The sequence below is a fragment of the Siphateles boraxobius genome, unplaced genomic scaffold (assembly GCF_051911475.1).
Source record: "Siphateles boraxobius isolate OS27281-9 unplaced genomic scaffold, OSU_SipBor_1 29, whole genome shotgun sequence".
NCBI lineage: Eukaryota > Metazoa > Chordata > Actinopteri > Cypriniformes > Leuciscidae > Siphateles > Siphateles boraxobius.
Genome location: NW_027508908.1, coordinates 15,442,507 through 15,460,883, shown reverse-complemented (window position 1 = coordinate 15,460,883; position 18,377 = coordinate 15,442,507). Strand labels below are relative to the sequence as shown.

The following is an 18,377-nucleotide window of genomic DNA, read 5'->3' as shown; positions in this document are numbered from 1 at the left end:
CATGATGATGTTCTGTATGAAAAGTCTGATGTATATAGGGTGAAGAGGAAAGGGGATAGCACAGTACCCTGGGGGCCCCAATGCTTGTTTCCATAGTGTCTGACACCATGTTCCCCAATCTGACATACTGCGGCCGCTCTGTAAGGTAACAGATGATCCACTTGATGAGAGGAGGCTCCATTCTCATGTTCTCGAGTTTGCCTCTCAGAATCTGAGGCTGGATGGTATTAAATGCACTCGTGAAATCAAAAAAACATCAGCCTCACATACCCTCCTGTCCCATCAAGAAAAGAGAGGGCTCGATGAAGCAAGTAGAGGACAGCATCATCCACTCCCATGTTCGCTCGATAGGCAAACTGCATGGGGTCAAGTGCCTGCTGTAGTTGTGGGCCCATGAGCCGGAGTAGTAGCCTTTCGAGGGTCTTCATAATCACAGACGTCAAGGCCACTGGTCTGTAATCCGTGACCCATGAAGGTCTCCTTAGGCACTGGCACAATGCAGGATGTTTTCCACTGCTTCGGCACCTGCCTCTTTTGGAGACTCCAATTAAAAAGTGTGTGCAAAGGAGGCGCCAGCTCTGCCGCACAGTCCTTCAGCAGCCTCGGGGGTATTCCATCAGGTCCTGCTGACTTGCCAGGGCGCAATCTTCTGAGCTCCGCCCTCACGTCCTCAATGCTAAAATAAGCACCATTGGGTACTTCAGCCAGGCCTGAGGCAGCAGCAGCGATGGAACAGCCGCTGAGTGAAGCAGGGTAGGAGGTAGCAGTAGAGGTGGAACAGCCACTGGGTGTAACAGAGCAGAAGGCAGCAGCAGAGGTGGAACAGCCACTGAGCGGAGCAGGGCCGGAGGTAACAGCAAAGGTGGAACAGTCACTGAGTGGAGCAGGGCAGGAGGCAGCAGCAAAGATGGAACAGTCGCTGGGTGGGACAGAGCAGAAGGCAGCAGCAGAGGCGGACCAGCCACTGAATGGAACAGTGTAGGAGGCAGCAGCAGAGGTGGACCAGTCGCTGGGTGGAACAGCAGAGATGGAACAGCCGCTGGGTGGAGCTGGGCAGGAGGCAGCCGCAAATGTGGCACAGCCGCTTGGTGGAACAGGGCAGGAGACAGCAGCAGAGGTGGAACAGCCGCTGGATGGAGCAAGGCAGGAGGCAGCAGCAAAGGTGGAACAGCCGCTGGATGTAGCAGGACAAGAGGCAGCAGCAAAGGTGGAACAGCCGCTGGATGTAGCAGGACATGAGGCAATAGTAGAGGTGGAACAGCCACTTGGAGGAGCAGGACAGGAGGTAGCAGCAAAGGCAGAACAGTCGCTGGGTGGAGCAGGGCAGGAGGCAGCAGCAGAGGTGGAACAGCCGCTGGGTGGAGCAGGGCACGGGGCTGCAGCAAAGGTAAAATAGCCACTGGGTGAACGTGGAGGGGCAGAGACAGGAGCAAACCTACTATAAAAGTGGTTAAACTCGTTAGCCAAAGAGACATCTCTTTCAGTCACCCTTCCGTTCTCCTTATAGCCAGTAATCACTCTCATTCCCTTCCACACTTCTCTTGTGTTGTTGTGCTGCAGTTTTTTTCACCAGCTTTTCCTTGTAGTCTTCTTTAGCTTGCCTTATAGCCTTCTTTAAGTCCTGTTAGGCGTCGCTGATCCTTTCCCTGTCCCCAGCTTTGAAAGCTTCCCTCTTCTGATTCAGTAGGTGCTTTATACGGCTCGTAATCCAGGGCTTATTATTTGGGAAACATTGAACTTCTCTGACCGGGGCCACCAAATCCAGGCAAAAGTGGACATAATCAGTCACACATTCAACTGCCCCATCAATATTGTTGTATGACCTATGAGTGTCCATAAGTGTATTCCGGTCTGTAGACTGAAAGCAGTCCCTCAGAGCTTCGCTGGTCTCCGGGGTCCACCTCCTGTAGGATCTGATGGTTGCAGGCAGTCTCATTATACAAGGTCTATAGGACGACTTGAGATGGATCAAGTTGTGGTCTGACTTGCCGAGCGGGGGCATCGCGCAGACACTATAAGAATTTTCCACATTGATGTAGCAAAGATCCAGAATGCTGCTGTTCCTCGTATAACAGTTCACATACTGTGTAAAGCCGCTCACAAATGAGCTAATGTCAACATGATTGTTATCTCCCGAAATGGCAATCACTGCATCTGAGTGTTGTGACTGTATTCTTGCAACCGTGTCCTGAATGACGTCACATGCTACTGAAGGGTCTCCGCGCGGTGGAATGTAAACAGTGATGGCGATGATGTGAGAACTCCCGCGGCACATAGTAAGGTCTTAAACTCACCACTAATACCTCCACATCCCGGCAACAGATTTTTTCCTTAACAGTTATTTGACCGGAGCGGCACCATCTGTCGTTCACAAGCAACACCAGTCCTCCTCCTTTCGTCTTTCCACACTTCTCCGGCTGTCTATCCGCCCGCACTATGGTGAAACCAGGTATGTTAACATCTGAGTCAGGGACATTATCGGTGAGCCAAGTCTCCGTAATACAATATAGACAGCATTCCTTATAGATCCGATCAGTTTTTATCAGGGCCTCCAACTCCTCACACTTAGTAGGCAGCGAATTTAAGTTGCCCATGATGATCGATGGCAAAAAAGGCTTATACCGCCACCTCCTAGCCTTTACTTGAGCTCCAGCCTGGCATCCACGGAAAGGTTTTCGCAACACACGCGGGATCGGATGAATAATCCGATTAGATTTTCCATGTGGTCGCAGGTGCAGGAGTTCATCGCGTGAATATGTTATTAAACACATTTTGTATCACAATCAAACACCATACAAAGACGCATTTACTCAGCAGAACACAGAGCTCTCCGGACTTGCTGCCAGTGCAGTTGGCGCATCTAATCACCTCAACACTTCCTAGCTCCTCCCTAGCAACCATTGTCGAGCACCTTAGCAACCAAAATCCATAGAGGGATATCTTCCATTCTGAATGTCACAGGGGCAAGAGGGTTGGTTTATATCATTCCTACTGACAAGCAGCCTTTGGAGTTTTATTATTGGCAGCTCTCAAGCCCTTCCCTAGCAACTAAACAGAGTACCCTAGCAAGCATTTAGCAAGACCTATATCTCTGCATCGGAACATCATATAGAGATGGAGGTTGGCTCGTTTCGGTTGGGAAACAGTCTGTAAATATTCCCATGGTAACTATGTAAACACACCCTGGCAACCATTTAGAGCTACCTAGCAACCATATTGCAACATATAGGCTAGAAGCCATATTTCAGCTCCACAACATCGTACAGACATGTTTGTTGGCTCGTATGCAATCATGTACAACACCCTAGCAACCGAGTGACGAGTTTTGCCACTGCAAGCACCCACTCACATTTTCTTCAGGAAATGTACATTCTAGTAATGTATTAATATTATTTTTTAACTTTATCTAACCTTTTCTTCTGGCTGATCATTACCATACAGCATAATTATTTATTCTATACATCTTTATGTGAATCAATGTCTTTTCACAACTTCTTTTATTCACTCCACCAGATTAATTTAACCTCTCATTCTTGTGATTCTTTTCATTTTCACATAATGTTCCCCTCTTTTGTTTTGTTTCCACCATGTTTTACATCCACCCATCTGATAGATGGATTCATGTAGGCTAGTTTTCAAAGACCCATCACTTTTTCACAATCTGTGACATTTTGAACTTGTTTTTTATGTAAAACATGCGTTTGCATTTTCCCATAATTTAAAATGAGGAGAAATAAAACATTTTATCATAGCTTAAATGCATATTTAAGCTGTAATTGACAATTTCCTCTTTTTGCATAAGTGCTTTGCAGGCTTTTGGGTGGTTTTATATTAAAATATGTCTGGAGAGAGTTTAGCCAGTATCTCCAGGCAGTTTTTTGTGTTGATTCTTGCCAGACTGAGGCGGTCAGATCCCACGGTCGCCACTGCATGCAGCTAGATCAACAGGATCGGATGTCACTAAAAGGCCTATAATGACTTTTAGGACTGAAACATCTCACTATGCTTTTCCTGCAGTTAGTTGGTGTTCATTTGGTACAGTTCTCATATTATATATACATTTTTATAACAACATGCTTATTCTGGAGAGACCAGTCTGAAGAACTGTTTGTAGATGGTGGATATGTTAAACAGTCTATAAAATCCTTCCTGTTGATCTGTTTGATACATGTATGGATAGTATAAGGAGGAAACAAAACAAAAAAGTGGGAAAAAAATCACAATGTTCAATATGTCCGCTGTAAAATAAAAGTAATGACTTAAAATAGTCTTTTTGAGTTACAGTTATGGATTTAGCAGACTCTTTTATCCAAAACGTTACCAAGATGGCTGTCAATTGAACTGACTTGACCCAATGGTACTTATTAGTGAAATTGGTCAGGAGAATGGATTGGCTTCTCCATCCAGACATGGGTAGTACATGCAGCTTAATTTAAATGGTTCTCCTCTCTCCTTTCAGGCATGGAAGAAGCGATGGTTTGTTCTGCGCAGTGGGAGGCTAACAGGAGACCCAGACGTGCTGGAATATTACAAGAATGACCATGCCAAGAAGCCCATCCGTGTGATCGATCTGAACCTGTGCGAGCAGGTGGACGCCGGTCTTACCTTCAACAAGAAGGACCTGGAGCACAGCTTCATCTTTGACATCAAGACTATCGACCGGATCTTTTACCTGGTGGCAGACACTGAAGAGGAGATGAACAAGTGGGTGCGGTGCATCTGTGATATATGTGGCTTCAACCCCACTGATACGGAAGGTAAATCATGCCAAATGCAAACACACACCAGAGATATCTAGGGATTTGAATTATAAGGATTTAATTATGATTTCAAACGGTGTCATTTAACAATTCTTTAGTACTTTTGAGGAAGATATAAAACTGGAAAATATTGCAAGTTTTGCAATAAGAATTTTTGCCCAAGCTGTCCCTTTCATGATGGGCCATATATTTTCAATAAGAGACATATCTGGACTGTACACAGGCAGTCAAGGACATTCACTTTACTGTGTATTGTGTCTGAGAAACCACTCTTTTGTAGCACGTGTAGAATGAGGCCTGGCATTGTCTTGCTTCCCAGGAAAAAATGTCTTGATGGCAATATATGTCAAGTTACCTTCATTTATATAGCGTTTTTAACAATATGGACTTGGTTTCAAAGAAGCTTTACAGTGATAATAGGAAATTAAAGTAATTTTGAGCTGCTGTAAAGCTAAAACAATCTCTGTTAAAGTTATTGTCCAGCTGAAGTTAGTTTTGATTGATTCACTTCCATCGCAATGATCATTAGTTCTATTAACTTAAGGGCCGCTAACACGACACCGTTCTAACAGAAAACCTTTTAATGCGATCTGGCCGCTCATTTGCACAACGCAGTGCCTGGTTGCTCTGAGAATTTTTTATCGTTTCCGCATAGCCACGTGAATCGGAATTATCCCAACAACGTTTTATCTGTACAAAGGTAAAGGGAAGGAGGCCTTCACAGGGGAGAGACTAGTGGACACTTCAGGGATGCGTTGTCGTTGTGTCAAGGCGCAGGTCCTTCATCAGATCCGGATACAGCCTGGATCCGGAGGACTGCAGTAAACCTCTGGATAAACAGAGAGATTAATATTAGCGTAGACACCATCCTTCTTATGATGTACCGAATACATCAGGATTTATGGGAAGTGTTCCCGGTTCCGGCTGATCTAAACTATCCAGTCTAACATTGAATTATAGAAGTCTATAATGTGTTATGTGTATGCTAAGCCAAAGAGATGTGTTTTTAGTCTAGATTTCAACTGACAGAGTGTGTCTGCTTCCCAGACAATGTTAGGAAGATTGTTCCAAAGTTTTGGTGCTTAATAGGAAAAGGATCTACCGCCAGCAGTCCATTTTGATATTCTATATTCTATAGGATAGGTATTATCAACTGACCAGAATTTTGAGATCGCAATAGGCTTGAAGCACAATAATGCGTTAAGAGCTCGCTCAAGTACTGGGGAGCTAAACCATTTAGTGCTTTGTAAGTAATCAGCAATATTTAAAAATTTATACAATGTTTAATAGGGAGCCAATGCAGTGTTGACAGAACCGGGCTAATATGGTCACACTTCCTGGTTCTGGTAAGAACTCTAGCGGCTGCATTTTGGACCAGCTGTAGTTTATGTATTAAACGTGCAGGACAACCACCCAAAAGAGCATTACAATAATCTTGCCTTGATGTCATGAACGCATGAACCAATTGTTCTGCATTTTTCATTGAGAGCATATGACGTAATTTAGATATATTTTTAAGATGAAAAAATGCAGTTTTACAGATACTAGACACGTGACTTTCAAATGAAAGATTGGTATCAAAGAGCACACCCAGGTTCCTAACCGACGTCGAGGACTTGAAAGAGCAGCCATCAAGTGTCCGACAGTGTTCTAGGTTATTACGTGAGGAAGTTTTTTGTCCAATAATTAGAATTTTTGTTTTTTCAGAATTAAGTAGTAGGAAATTACTAGTTTTTATATCAGGTATGCATTCCGTTAATTTTGTGGATTGGTAAGTTTTGTTAGGGCGTGAAGAAATATAGAGCTGAGGATCATCAGCATGACAGTGAAAACTAATGCCATGCTTCCTAATGATATCTCTTGAGGGTAGCATATACAAAGTGAACAGCAACGATCCTAGTACTGAGCCTTGTGGTACACCATACTGAACTTTTGACCGATAAGACATCTCTTCATGTACTGCTACAAACTGACAATGGTCAGATAAGTATGATTTAAACCATGCTAGTGTAATTCCACTAATGTCAATATAATTTCCGAGTCTATTTAAAAGAATGTTGTAGTCGATAGTGTCTAATGCAGCACTAAGATCGAGTAGCACTAATAGAGAGATACAACCACGATCGGATGATACGAGCAAATCATTTGTGACTCTAATGAGAGCTGTCTCAGTACTATGATACGGTCTAAATCCTGATTGAAAATTCTCTTCTTTCTAAAAAGGAACATAGTTTGGAGGATATTGCCTTTTTTAGTATCTTTGACAGAAAAGGTAGATTCGAGATTGGCCTGTAATTGACTAATTCTGTAGGATCAAGTTGCAGTTTTTTAACAAGCGGTTTAATCATAGCCAGCTTAACGGTTTTTGGTACGTATCCTAATGACAAAGTTGAGTTAATGATATTAAGAAGAGGATCTATGACCTCTGGAAGCATCTCTTTCAATAGTTTAGTCGGTATAGGGTCTAACATGCATGTTGTTTACTTAGATGATTTAACGAGTTTATAAAATTCACCCTATCCTATAGCAATGAATGAATCAAATTTTTCATCAGTGAGACTTCACTGCACTGTCTGATGCAATACTGTACTAGATGGTTGCATGGTTATAATTTTCACCATGATATTATCAATCTTGTAAATAAAAAAGTTCATAGTCATTACTGCTGTGCTGCTTGGAAACGTCTGGTGTTGAAGCTTTATTCTTAGTTAATTTAGCCACTGTTTCAAATAAATAGCCTACCTAGGGTTTTGTTTATTTTCTTCTAATAGGGTTGAAAAAAAATTTTTTTAAGGCCTCTCTGTACGCAATCGTGCTCTCTTTCCATGAAATGCGAAATACCTCTAGTTTTGTTTTCTTCTAGTTTCGCTCCATTTTTCTGGCTGCTCTCTTAAGGGCCTGAGTGTGCTCATTGTACCATGGAGTTGGAGTATTTTTTAATCTTCTTTAAGCGCAAAGGAGCAACTGTGTCTAAAGTGCTGGAAAAAGAGAGTTAAAAGTTTCTGTTGCAGTATCGAGTTCTTCTAAGCTATCTGGGATGCTGAGATGATGAAACTGTTCAGGAAGATTATTTATAATGCAATCTTTAGTGGCAGAAGTCATAGGTCTAACATATTTGTAACATGGAGTCGGCTTTGCAGCCTTGGCTAAATGTAGTTTACACAAGACTAGATAGTGATCTGAGATGTCATCGCTCTACTGCAGAATTTCAACAGAATCAACATTGATTCCATGTGATAATATTAAATCTAGAGTATGATTACGACACTGAGTAGGTCCTGACACATGTTGTCTAACTCCAATAGAGTTAAGAATGTCTTTAAATGACAATCCCAATGCATCTTTTTTGTTATCACCTTCTATATTAAAATCACCAACAATTAGGACTTTATCTGAAGCCAGTACTAACTCTGATAGAAAGTCAGCAAATTCTATGATAAAGTCTGTATGGTGGCCTGTAGCCAGCACAAATCTCAAATGTGATTTATCGTTTACACTAAATATTGTTACATTTAGCACCAACACTTCAAAATAATTATATTTGAAAGACTAATTCTGAAAATATTACTATAAATTACGGCAGCACCTCCCCCTTTGCCTTTCATACGAGGTTCATATTTATAACCGTAATCTTGGGGGGTGGACTCATTTAAAGTAATGTAATTGTTTGGTTTTAACCAGGTTTCTGTCAAACACAGCACAGGTTATAGTCTGTGATCATAACATTAACGATAAGTGCTTTTGAAGGAAGGGATCGAATATTCAGCAACCTGAGCTTTATCAGTTGTTCATTTGTATTATACCTGTTTTTTTATTTGTTGAACATCAATTACATTTTTACCCTTAGATGGGCCAGAGCAAATTACAGTGCCTGACATCGTACTTGCGAGTTCACACACCTCTTTAACATTAATTTTAGTGATCTCCGACTGGCGAAGTCGAACATCTGGTGCACGTGCTCTACAACAGCCGGAACCGAACAATGTACAGTGTTCTCTAAGCTAATCGCATCCAAAGTAGTATCTAAAGCCCTTGCACTCTTACAATTAACCTCAATTAAAGTTTGGATGCGTGTCTCTAGTTTATGAAATCTTCTCCGCCAGCCTTACTATCTCCCTACATTTATCACATGTAAATCCTGTGGTGACAGAGAAGGCTATGATATACATGTTACATGAAATGCAAGTGACAATAAGAGGATATGATAACATGACTCACCATGTTTGTTTGACTAACTGATACTCACCGCAGTTGTTTTGATGGATTGGTAAAAGGTGTGAGCAAAATAAATAAATAAATGAGCGCACTGATGGCACGTTAACAGGCTAGCGAATTACTAGCGTGTTGTGCTAGCAACGATTTATTTAGCAGTATAAACTGTAAGGCTGATCAATTTTATCGATTCTGCGATATAAATCGATATTTTTTTTCCCAAGAAAGTATCGATTTTTTTAAGCCGCGAGTATCGATACGTAAGTCCCATTCAAATCCCCCGTGTTTACCCCCATTCGCTTTAAAGCTCGGACGTTTTCGGTTCTGCTGGAGAAAATAGAAAATACGTGTATGCTAGTATTTATTATTGATATAAAGACGTAATCTTGAACGTTTATCTCGCCAGCCAGTTCTATATATAATAATATTAAACCATTTGTCTGTGATGCAATTTTGCTATTCGCAGTCCAGAAGAGAGAGATCTCTCACGCGGAGCCACAGCGCACAACACACAGCCCTGCTTAATGACTGACAATGAGGACAGAACTAAACATTCAAACGTGGTTACACTTTAGATCTGGGATAATATTCTAATTTTATTTTAGATTTCGGCTTTCAGAGATTATAAAAAGAAGATATTTGAGATGAAACCAAACTAACTGCATTATGTCTAGAGCAAATTCCTTCACTTCACAGCGATGCGCTTTCATTTCCTCCTAAAACCCAAACTTACTGTCAGAATCAGCACGATCGGTGATTGTTGTAAAATGCAGTCTCTACTGTTGCTAAATTGCGGACGCGTTTAATCATTAAAGGGTAACTAAACACTAAAACAACTGTTTTTAGTTAATTATCTGTAAGAATGGAGCTTCATAAATGCTGTTCATTGATTCGAGTACATTTTTTGACATTTGGGTATAAAGTGTTTTAATTTTCAAATATATGCTGTAAAAACGTCTGAATGCTGCCCTCTTCAGGTTAAACGGAAAGCTCCTGCAGTAGGGGTACTCTCTGACGTAGAATACTCTCTGACGTCACTCTGTCACGCCCTTGGTGCGAGCTCACCACGGCCTTGGTAGCCCCTGGTATAAAAGCATCTGTTTCAGTCAAAACTACTGTAGCGAGTCAGGAGTTGGAATTACAAGTATTGAAAACGATCAGGATAGATACAGTATATATAAGCATCTAGTTAGCATAGCATTTATATAGTTATTTAGATTATTTTGTGTAGCCTAGGTAGTTACTCTCGCCTATCGCTCCAGTGTGCAACCTGCATTTTACGTGGGATTGCTTCTCCAACGCAATGGAGGTGGAAATGGGCTTCTCCACACAGCTCGCGCTGCCAAACGCTGCTCTTCATACCTCTTCCTGCATGAACTCCACCACCGCAGCGGCGTCATGATGTGAGTGAGCATATATTTTTAATCACAATTTATGTTCCTTCTTATTAGGCTAAGGTTAATCCTCTGGTGTCGACAAAAGCCCCGGCGCGATTTGCTGATTATTTTTTTCACATAGCAGCAAAATATAATGAACGTAATAGTAATAATAATCCTGGAAAAAATTACCTCAAAATGACTGAATATAAGAATAATCGGACACCGATCGCGATGCGGGAGTTAAAACCGCAGTTTGAGCTGGTGTCCACAGACAATTCACCCTCCTCCACTTCAGGTGAAGGTGGGGGAGAAAAGTTCTCGACTTCAAATGACCGCTCTGTTGCAAAGCTACTTGCGTCACTCCATTTTAGCTAGTTTGACAGCAGCTGTCACTGCGGGTCTCAGGTGCACGCCCCCCCGCTCAGCCCCGCCCTCGGTTCGTCGCCTCTATCTCCGCTGAGCTCTGCCCACTTTTCCAGCATTTTTCAAATATTGCTAGTGGGTGGAATCAGGCTTTGACCAGGGGTTTAGTTACCCTTTAAAAGAGCTATTAAAAAGCACAAACATCTGCGCAAGAGACGCTATTCACAAGGCGACGCGCGCTCCGAAATGGACTGCAAGGAGAAAAGGAGAAAAGTATAGGCTACTTAACTTGGGGCTTCATGTGCGCATCTAAACTATCAAATATACATAATAATATAAAAATTACCAGCTCTGAGATTCACTGAAACAGTTTATTCACTTAAACAGTTTATGTCTTAAATGGACTTAAATAGTTAGGAGAAAATGATGGTGCATCAGTCACCAATTAGAACTGCACTCGGTCTTAAAGGGGCAGCGTCTAATAAACCTGCTGACGATTGAGCCATTAATGTGAATCAAACAACAAAAGGCAGAGAAAATCACTCACAGCTCTTGAATGAATAACTTAAACTTTTCCAGTCAGAGACATATATTGTGTAAATCAAGTTTTTAGTTTTCAGTTCAAATAATTCAATCCAAGTAAATGGATCCCTCACAAGATGTCACCAAAATCACTCTGTCCCCTTTAAATCTTTCAGAAAATTATGTAAGTGTATCGAATTATATCAAATCGTATCGAATCGTATCGTTAGCTGAATATCGTCATGTATATTGTATCGTGAACTGAATATCGTGTATCGTATCGTGCGATGTGTATCGCTACAGCCCTAATAAACTGCTAAATAGCAGTTATGTCTAAACAGCAGCATAAACAATAGAAAATGCTAGTAAAAACAGTGAACAAAGTTGTCAAGACAGTACGGACAGAAGTCTGTTCTAATTTACGTAATCTTACCTGAGTGTTCCGGGGCGAAAATTTTAATAATAATATGAGCCGAATGGAATATAGAAAGTGTATTCAAAACTGTATGCACACGCTGCTTTATTTACGGTGTGTGTATCTGCAGACTGCAGTGTTGGTTTCCCTTTTTTAAATATAAATGCAGAAATAGACAGATATCTCCTTTACACACAGGCGCAGAACGTGCATGCTAGCTGACAGTTGGCTGTAGTCCTTTCAGTGTGTTCAAGCACAGCTTTTTTTGCGAGGCGACAACACAGTCGGCTTTCATCAGCGCTAGTTTTTGGCATCGTTTTGGTGTGTCCCCACCTAAAATGAAGCTGAAACGTGGACTCATAGACCACAGCAAACATTTTCTTTGTCCTTAAGACCATCCGAGATGAGCTCGGGCCAGACCATCCGAGATGAGCTTGGGCCCAGAGAACTTGGTGGCATCTCTGCATATAATTGATGTAGGCTACAGTTTTCTCTTTGCATAACAGAGATTCAAGTTGTATTTCTTGATGCAGCGGGTGACTGTTAATTGACAATGGTTTTATAAAGTACTCCTGAGCCCATGTGGCTATTTTTTAAAGCTGCAGTATGTAACTTTGGGTGCTCTAGTGGTTAATAAACAAAACTGTCTTGCGGAAGAACATTTTATCATTGAACATTGAACATCTCTCTGTTTATGTCTATGATGGGTTACGCAGGAACTGGGCTACTCCGCAGCGGTGGCCACCCGACCGGTCTAAATAGTCAGAATATAAACACTTATTATAGCTGTACCGTAGTTATTCAGGATAAGACAAAAATGCGGTTTGGAAAATGTATTCATGATCTACTCTTGTAAATGTTGAACACAAAGTTATGTAGTGCAACTTTAACATTCACTTTTATTTTGCCTCTGTCTCAACTTCTTCTTTTGGAGTCTGTTGCAGCAATCAAAATCTAAATTTGTTTATATTGACAAAATGGAGTTGGCCAGTGAAAACTTTTTTTTTCTTTGTACTTATGTCAGTTAAATAAAGGTTCAAGAGAATTGACACATCCCAGATTATTGATTTTATTGAGTTTTACAAAATGTCCCAACTTTTCTGGAATTGGGGTTGTACTAAAAGAGTTAAATATATATTTTTTAAAAAAAATCTTATTGATGGAATCATGCACTCCTAGGCCCTGCTGGCATAATGGCCATTCACTGTAATGCAGATACAAGATCGAAGTGCTAAAGCCTAAAGTGTCCCCCTAAAATTGATTAATTGTAGCACCTCAGGTCTCCATCCGCTCAGCTGTATTGATCTCAGATGCTGTCGGCTCACTATAGCCTTCTTTAGAAGTGATGTGACGTCCTGAAGTTTGTGAATGCTGTTGTGGTAAATTATGCTCATTTTGGTTTCTACTAAGGAAATGCTAATATTTGAGCTACAGTTCAGAAAACATTTGTGGTTGTACATCTGGCCTTCACCGTTTTGTGAACTTCTACTTGTTTAAAGGATAGATAGAGTCAGACTATAGATAGATAGATAGATAGATAGATAGATAGATAGATAGATAGATAGATAGATAGATAGATAGATAGATAGATAGATAGATAGATAGATAGATAGATAGATAGATAGAGTCAGAGAGAAGACAGGAAATTTTGGAAAGGAGGAGACGGGTGTGACGATACATAAAAATTAGTTTAATACGTACGGTTTGGGAATGTATTCATTCCGGTGGGAGAAAATCTAAATCTAAAATTGCTTATTTTACAATATAATTATTGCCCTCCCATTATATTAAACTTTGTCTGTTTGGTGAGCATCATTTGTACCGGTGCTCCTTCATTAAAGTCTGAATTTTTTAACGCTTTCTGTGAGGATGAGTCTTTATGCAAAGTGCAAATACACGGATTCCTAACATTTACAGATAAGAGCACAACCGTAAGGTGCAAGATAAATTAAAAACAGATGAAGCATCTTCAGGCTTAAGTTTGTTGGTGTGGCGAATGACTAAATTGCCCGAATCAAAGGTATTTTCCTCAAAGTAATATTCCTTCAAAAAATGTTCACTTCATAATCTGACATCAGCACCCATTGGAGGGTTCTTTCTTTTCAGAGCCGCTAGTCAGTGAAGCTGTATACTCAGTTTAGTGGCAGTTTATGGAAATTAACTTTTTTGCCCTTTGCTTTAACGCTGTAAAAATCATTTCTACAACCAGGAGAAATTTAGTAGCGCGTTTTGACTTGATGCGGCTTTCCAGTTTCCATCTTCAAATGTATCTGTCTTTAACTTTCCCTGTCAGTCCTCTGCTATATCTATTTACCTCAGGTAAGACAACCAACCCTGTGACGTCACGCGCTGTGGTATTGCAAGATGGTGGCGCCCTTGCTCCAAAAGCTATAACAAAACATCCCTTTCTCATTAAAATGGTTACATTATTTAGTAAACTGATTTCCACTTTAATAAAAAAAATTTATATATATATTAATAAAAAAATTATAATACATTAACCAAACACGATTAATGTAAACTTGACTGACTGTTTCATTTCCACTTTAAGGCATAGAAAAATAATTTCTATTCTAAATTAATAGTGTGTGAATATTAATTTGGTCATGCATGTGTTTTGCTTGGTAACTTTTTTGTGGGTGTCAAGTTGAGTAACTGAATATTCTTGAGCTACTAAATTTGACAGCTGACTAATAAATAAGTTTAGCCTTCTGGGAAAAAAAAAAAACATTAGCATAATTGATATTCATGAACATTTACACTCACGTGTAATTAGTTGTAAATACAATTGATAAACAATTCTAGGTAACACTTTATTTTACAGTGTGCTTGTTACACGTTATATGTAGTCACTATAGTAATAACTATAAATTATGCATAATTATATGCAACTAATCCTGACCGTAACCCTGTAGTAAGTACACGTGGTTAATTAATATTGCTCAGTACTTAAATGTATAATTACACTGTAACAAGGACACCTTAAAATAAAGGGTTACACTTTATTTGAGGGTGTCATTGTTAAAGTGTAATTAAATATTTAAGTACAGTGAATATTAAGCAACTACCTGTACTTACTGTAGGGTTAGGGTAGGATTAGGATTTGGTGAGGGTTAATTGCATGTAATTATGCATCATTTACTGTTATTACTATGGTAATTACATGTAACATATGTAACAAGAACACTGTAAAATAAAGTTTTACCAAATAAAGTGTATCCCAATTCTGTTATGAATACAACTTTGAAATTGACTTAAGTAACATTTGGCTTAAGTACTGTAGTCGTTTTATTAGTATATGCTCAATATGAATAATTTTTAATATGTAATAAGTGCATTAAGTTTATATGGTAGTATATCAATTTTTACTGTGGGTTATTTATTTATTTATATATGTATATATATATATACACACACACAGGTGAAACTTGAAAAATTAGAATATCGTGCAAAAGTTTGTGTATTTCAGTAATTCAAAGTAAAAAGGTGAAACTAATATATTTAGTATATATAACTAGAAGAAAAACGTTAGATTAATTAGCTGTGCAGTACTTGGTAGTACTTGGTATTATTTGTCGGCTCTGACAGCGTTGCATCACGTGCACCTGCACAATATCATAGCCTATGATTTCCTAAAATAGTACTTTGTCAACTAGTGATATCGGCACAAGAACTGTTGAGGAATATGCAACATAATTTAGACAATTGTTATAATAAATGTTATAATAAGTGACAGACACTATCATTTCAGCCGCTCTGTGCATGTCCTCGCACAGAGAGAGGCTAAAGCTCAGCTTTGCGGCTGAGACACAAATAGACTAACAGTTATTAACTTAAAGCTTTTACTCTTAAACACACAAGGCACGTCCACTTTGACTGGGCAACCTAACGCAGACAAGTTAGCTTACCGTTTTTAGGGGATATGCCATGTTTTGTAGTCGAGCTGTGATATGCAAACTTTGCATTCGACTTTTTTTCCCTTATCTATTTTTGTAAAATGCTGCCACACTGCCGATGTCTTTGACATGGTAAAGGGGGACTGACTGTAAATTAAACACTCACAATTAAATAAATATTCAGCCAGACCAAGGCCTTCTAGTACTTTCTTCAATCTGTCTCCAGTGGTTTGGGCTAATCCAAAAAAGTGAAAACAAGGGGGGTGTTCTGAAGACAGACTGTTACCTGTGAAACAGGGGTGCTCGGAAAACACCCCCATTAGCAATTAGTGCCTTCCACCTGATGAAATTAACATGGCAAAAAAATCTACCAATCAGAATTTTGGTCGAGCCAGAACGTATCGACCAATAAATCGACTAGTCGACTGGAGATTACAGCCCTAATATTGATATGTCAAATCAAGAAATGCCCAAACAGTTTCAGACATTTAATTTAGTCTGTTTTGGGACACACAGGGTTTTGCCATTATTAACCACCAACACGAAACAGGGTACTGAGATTGCAAATATGTAGGGGGGTTTTCCAGGGTTTGGATGATTCAGCAGCTAGCCTGACAAACAAGAACGGGAGGGGGAGAAGAATGACGGAAGGAGGAAAATGGGAAAAAAGTGAAGAGACAGAAAGAGACAGCCTTGAGCTGCCTGCACTTAGAGAGAGTCAAATGCATCCCAGTGAGTGAGTGGGTGTGTGTGGGTGTCAATGTGTGTGCGCACAAGTGGTGTGTTTGTGTGCGTTTTACTGAATAACTGAAAGCAGAGTTTGAAGAGAAACTTGTACAAAAACACGCACAACCACCCCGTCAGCTGCACTTCACTGACCTTGAGAGTAGGCTGTTCAAAGAGAGATGGAAATAAAAATAAAAAGTCGGAGATAAAGAAAAGCTCTTTTAAAAGAACATAGACAAACAGCTTTACAAGTTATCCTAGATGGCACATAAAAATCGAGACTCTGTCACTCTGGATTAGTGACGCTTTCTTTATTAGTTATTATCGTCTTGTATTCAGGGTTCCTCTCTACGCAGTTCTGCATGTTCACACGGCCTGTGTAGGATGCCAGCCTTAACCTTTATCAGTTCCTTTACAAAAACATTTAATACTTCTCTGCTCTCGATTTAAAACTTATCTTCAACATATCTAAATATTTGGGCATAATTTGGCAATATAATACAAACTGGGGGGGGGGGATCACGAATTGTGATATTTTTTTACATTTTTTTATTATTATTATTTTTTTCCACAAACATCAAAAATATAAAGAAAACCAGATTTGTTGTATCTACATGTAGAGCTGCATAAAATAACAATAATAATAATTTTACTTTACAGAATACATTTATTTTTTGGGAAAATACAGGTGGTCTGTAACTATAAATCATTAGAAAGGAACTCTTCAGTACACTACACCTAGAGAATGTTTGGCAATAGTTCAACTAGTACAAGTTTATGTAACAACACGTTAACTAATGTAACGGATCACATTCTTCTGAGGTAAAGCCTAAGCTTATTCCTCACAGTGTGTCTTCCAAACTCAATGAAAGGAATGAAGAAGTTTGATGCTTTGTTTACTGAGATAATGGGGGCGTTTACAGGTTTGCGTGCCTCACACGTGGATGATTAGCGTGTCAAAGGCTGCGCAGCCCGTGAGTGAGGTCACATTAAAAATAATGTGCAAGTCTTGAGAAACTGAACTGAAACTGTATGTTGGTTTCATACGGATTATATAAACAGAGAATTTTTGTTTTTGAAATGAATTACTTCATTTAAAAGAAGCTTCAAGCTTCCAAAGACATATCTCTCATGTCTGTGTGGCAAGTATTATTAAGTGCATCTCAAAGCTTGTGATCTCCTAAATAATAAAGCCTAATGTTAATCTCTCCTCTCTGTTCTTTCTAAAGACTCCGCAAAGGTCTCTCACCAAGTAAATGTTCCAGGGGGTCTGGTGGTGGATACGGCACCTAGTGGAGGGCCAGGAGGAGCCTTAGGGGGTTCTGCACTGGCCAACCTGCCTCCTCCCTACCAGCCCGTCAGCATTAGACCCCTGGGGTCCTCCTCCAGTCTGGATGAGCCTCAGGACTACCTTTGGCTACTCAACTGTGAGAGCAAGAAACCTGAGCCTAACAGGTAAGACCTGAAACACATCACACTGCATCACAGATGTCTGTATATATATAGGCTATTTAAGAACATGGCTCGTCCAATAATTTGTAATGTAGGTCTGTTACTGTTTTAAGTTTGTTTTTAAACCAAGTGTTATGTAATGTGAATGCCGCCCACCTCTATTAAGAGGCTCCTCGGTCCATTCAGGTGCTATGGGTGGAAATCTGGATATAAGGGGCTCATTGTGTGTATTTGTGTGTGGTGTAGTCCCGCCGCTCCTCTTTCTCTAGGGGAGGAGGAGCAGGAATACCTGCTTTTGGAGGAGTGTGAGAGCCGGAGCGCTGCTCCTGACAGTCAGTGAGTGAAGAGCATCAGTGTGAAGAATACAGTACTAAACCACACTCATTTGGCCAGCAGCCTGCACACTTATTACAATAACTTACTAAAACAAATATTTTACTGAGCAAAATGGGTTGGTATTTGTGTGTGCATACATAGTTTTAACTGGGACTTGTGTGAAATGTGATGTGCATGGTTGTGTTTGGCACTAACCTTGCCAGTTCTAGCTGTATATCTAGAAGCTTATTATTACACACACTTCGAAATAATTGATAATGATTGGTTAAACGTTGCCATCTGTGGTAAAATATCTTGTAATGATCGTTAAACTGGA

The 18,377-nt window shown here is 40.1% G+C and overlaps 1 protein-coding gene across 5 annotated transcripts in view; it reads left to right on the top strand.

Moving 5' to 3' along the window:
- gab1 (GRB2-associated binding protein 1) overlaps window positions 1–18,377 on the top strand; it is a 102,466-nt gene that overhangs the window by 64,343 nt on the left and 19,746 nt on the right. For 3 of the 5 annotated variants that reach the window (XM_077246794.1, XM_077246798.1, XM_077246797.1), the window contains exons 3-5: window positions 4,460–4,757; window positions 17,503–17,728; window positions 17,972–18,061. In XM_077246794.1, the coding sequence (XP_077102909.1) occupies window positions 4,460–4,757; window positions 17,503–17,728; window positions 17,972–18,061 (614 nt within the window). The remainder of the gene's footprint in view (window positions 1–4,459; window positions 4,758–17,502; window positions 17,729–17,971; window positions 18,062–18,377) is intronic. The other 2 variants (XM_077246796.1, XM_077246795.1) reach the window with 1 other exon arrangement.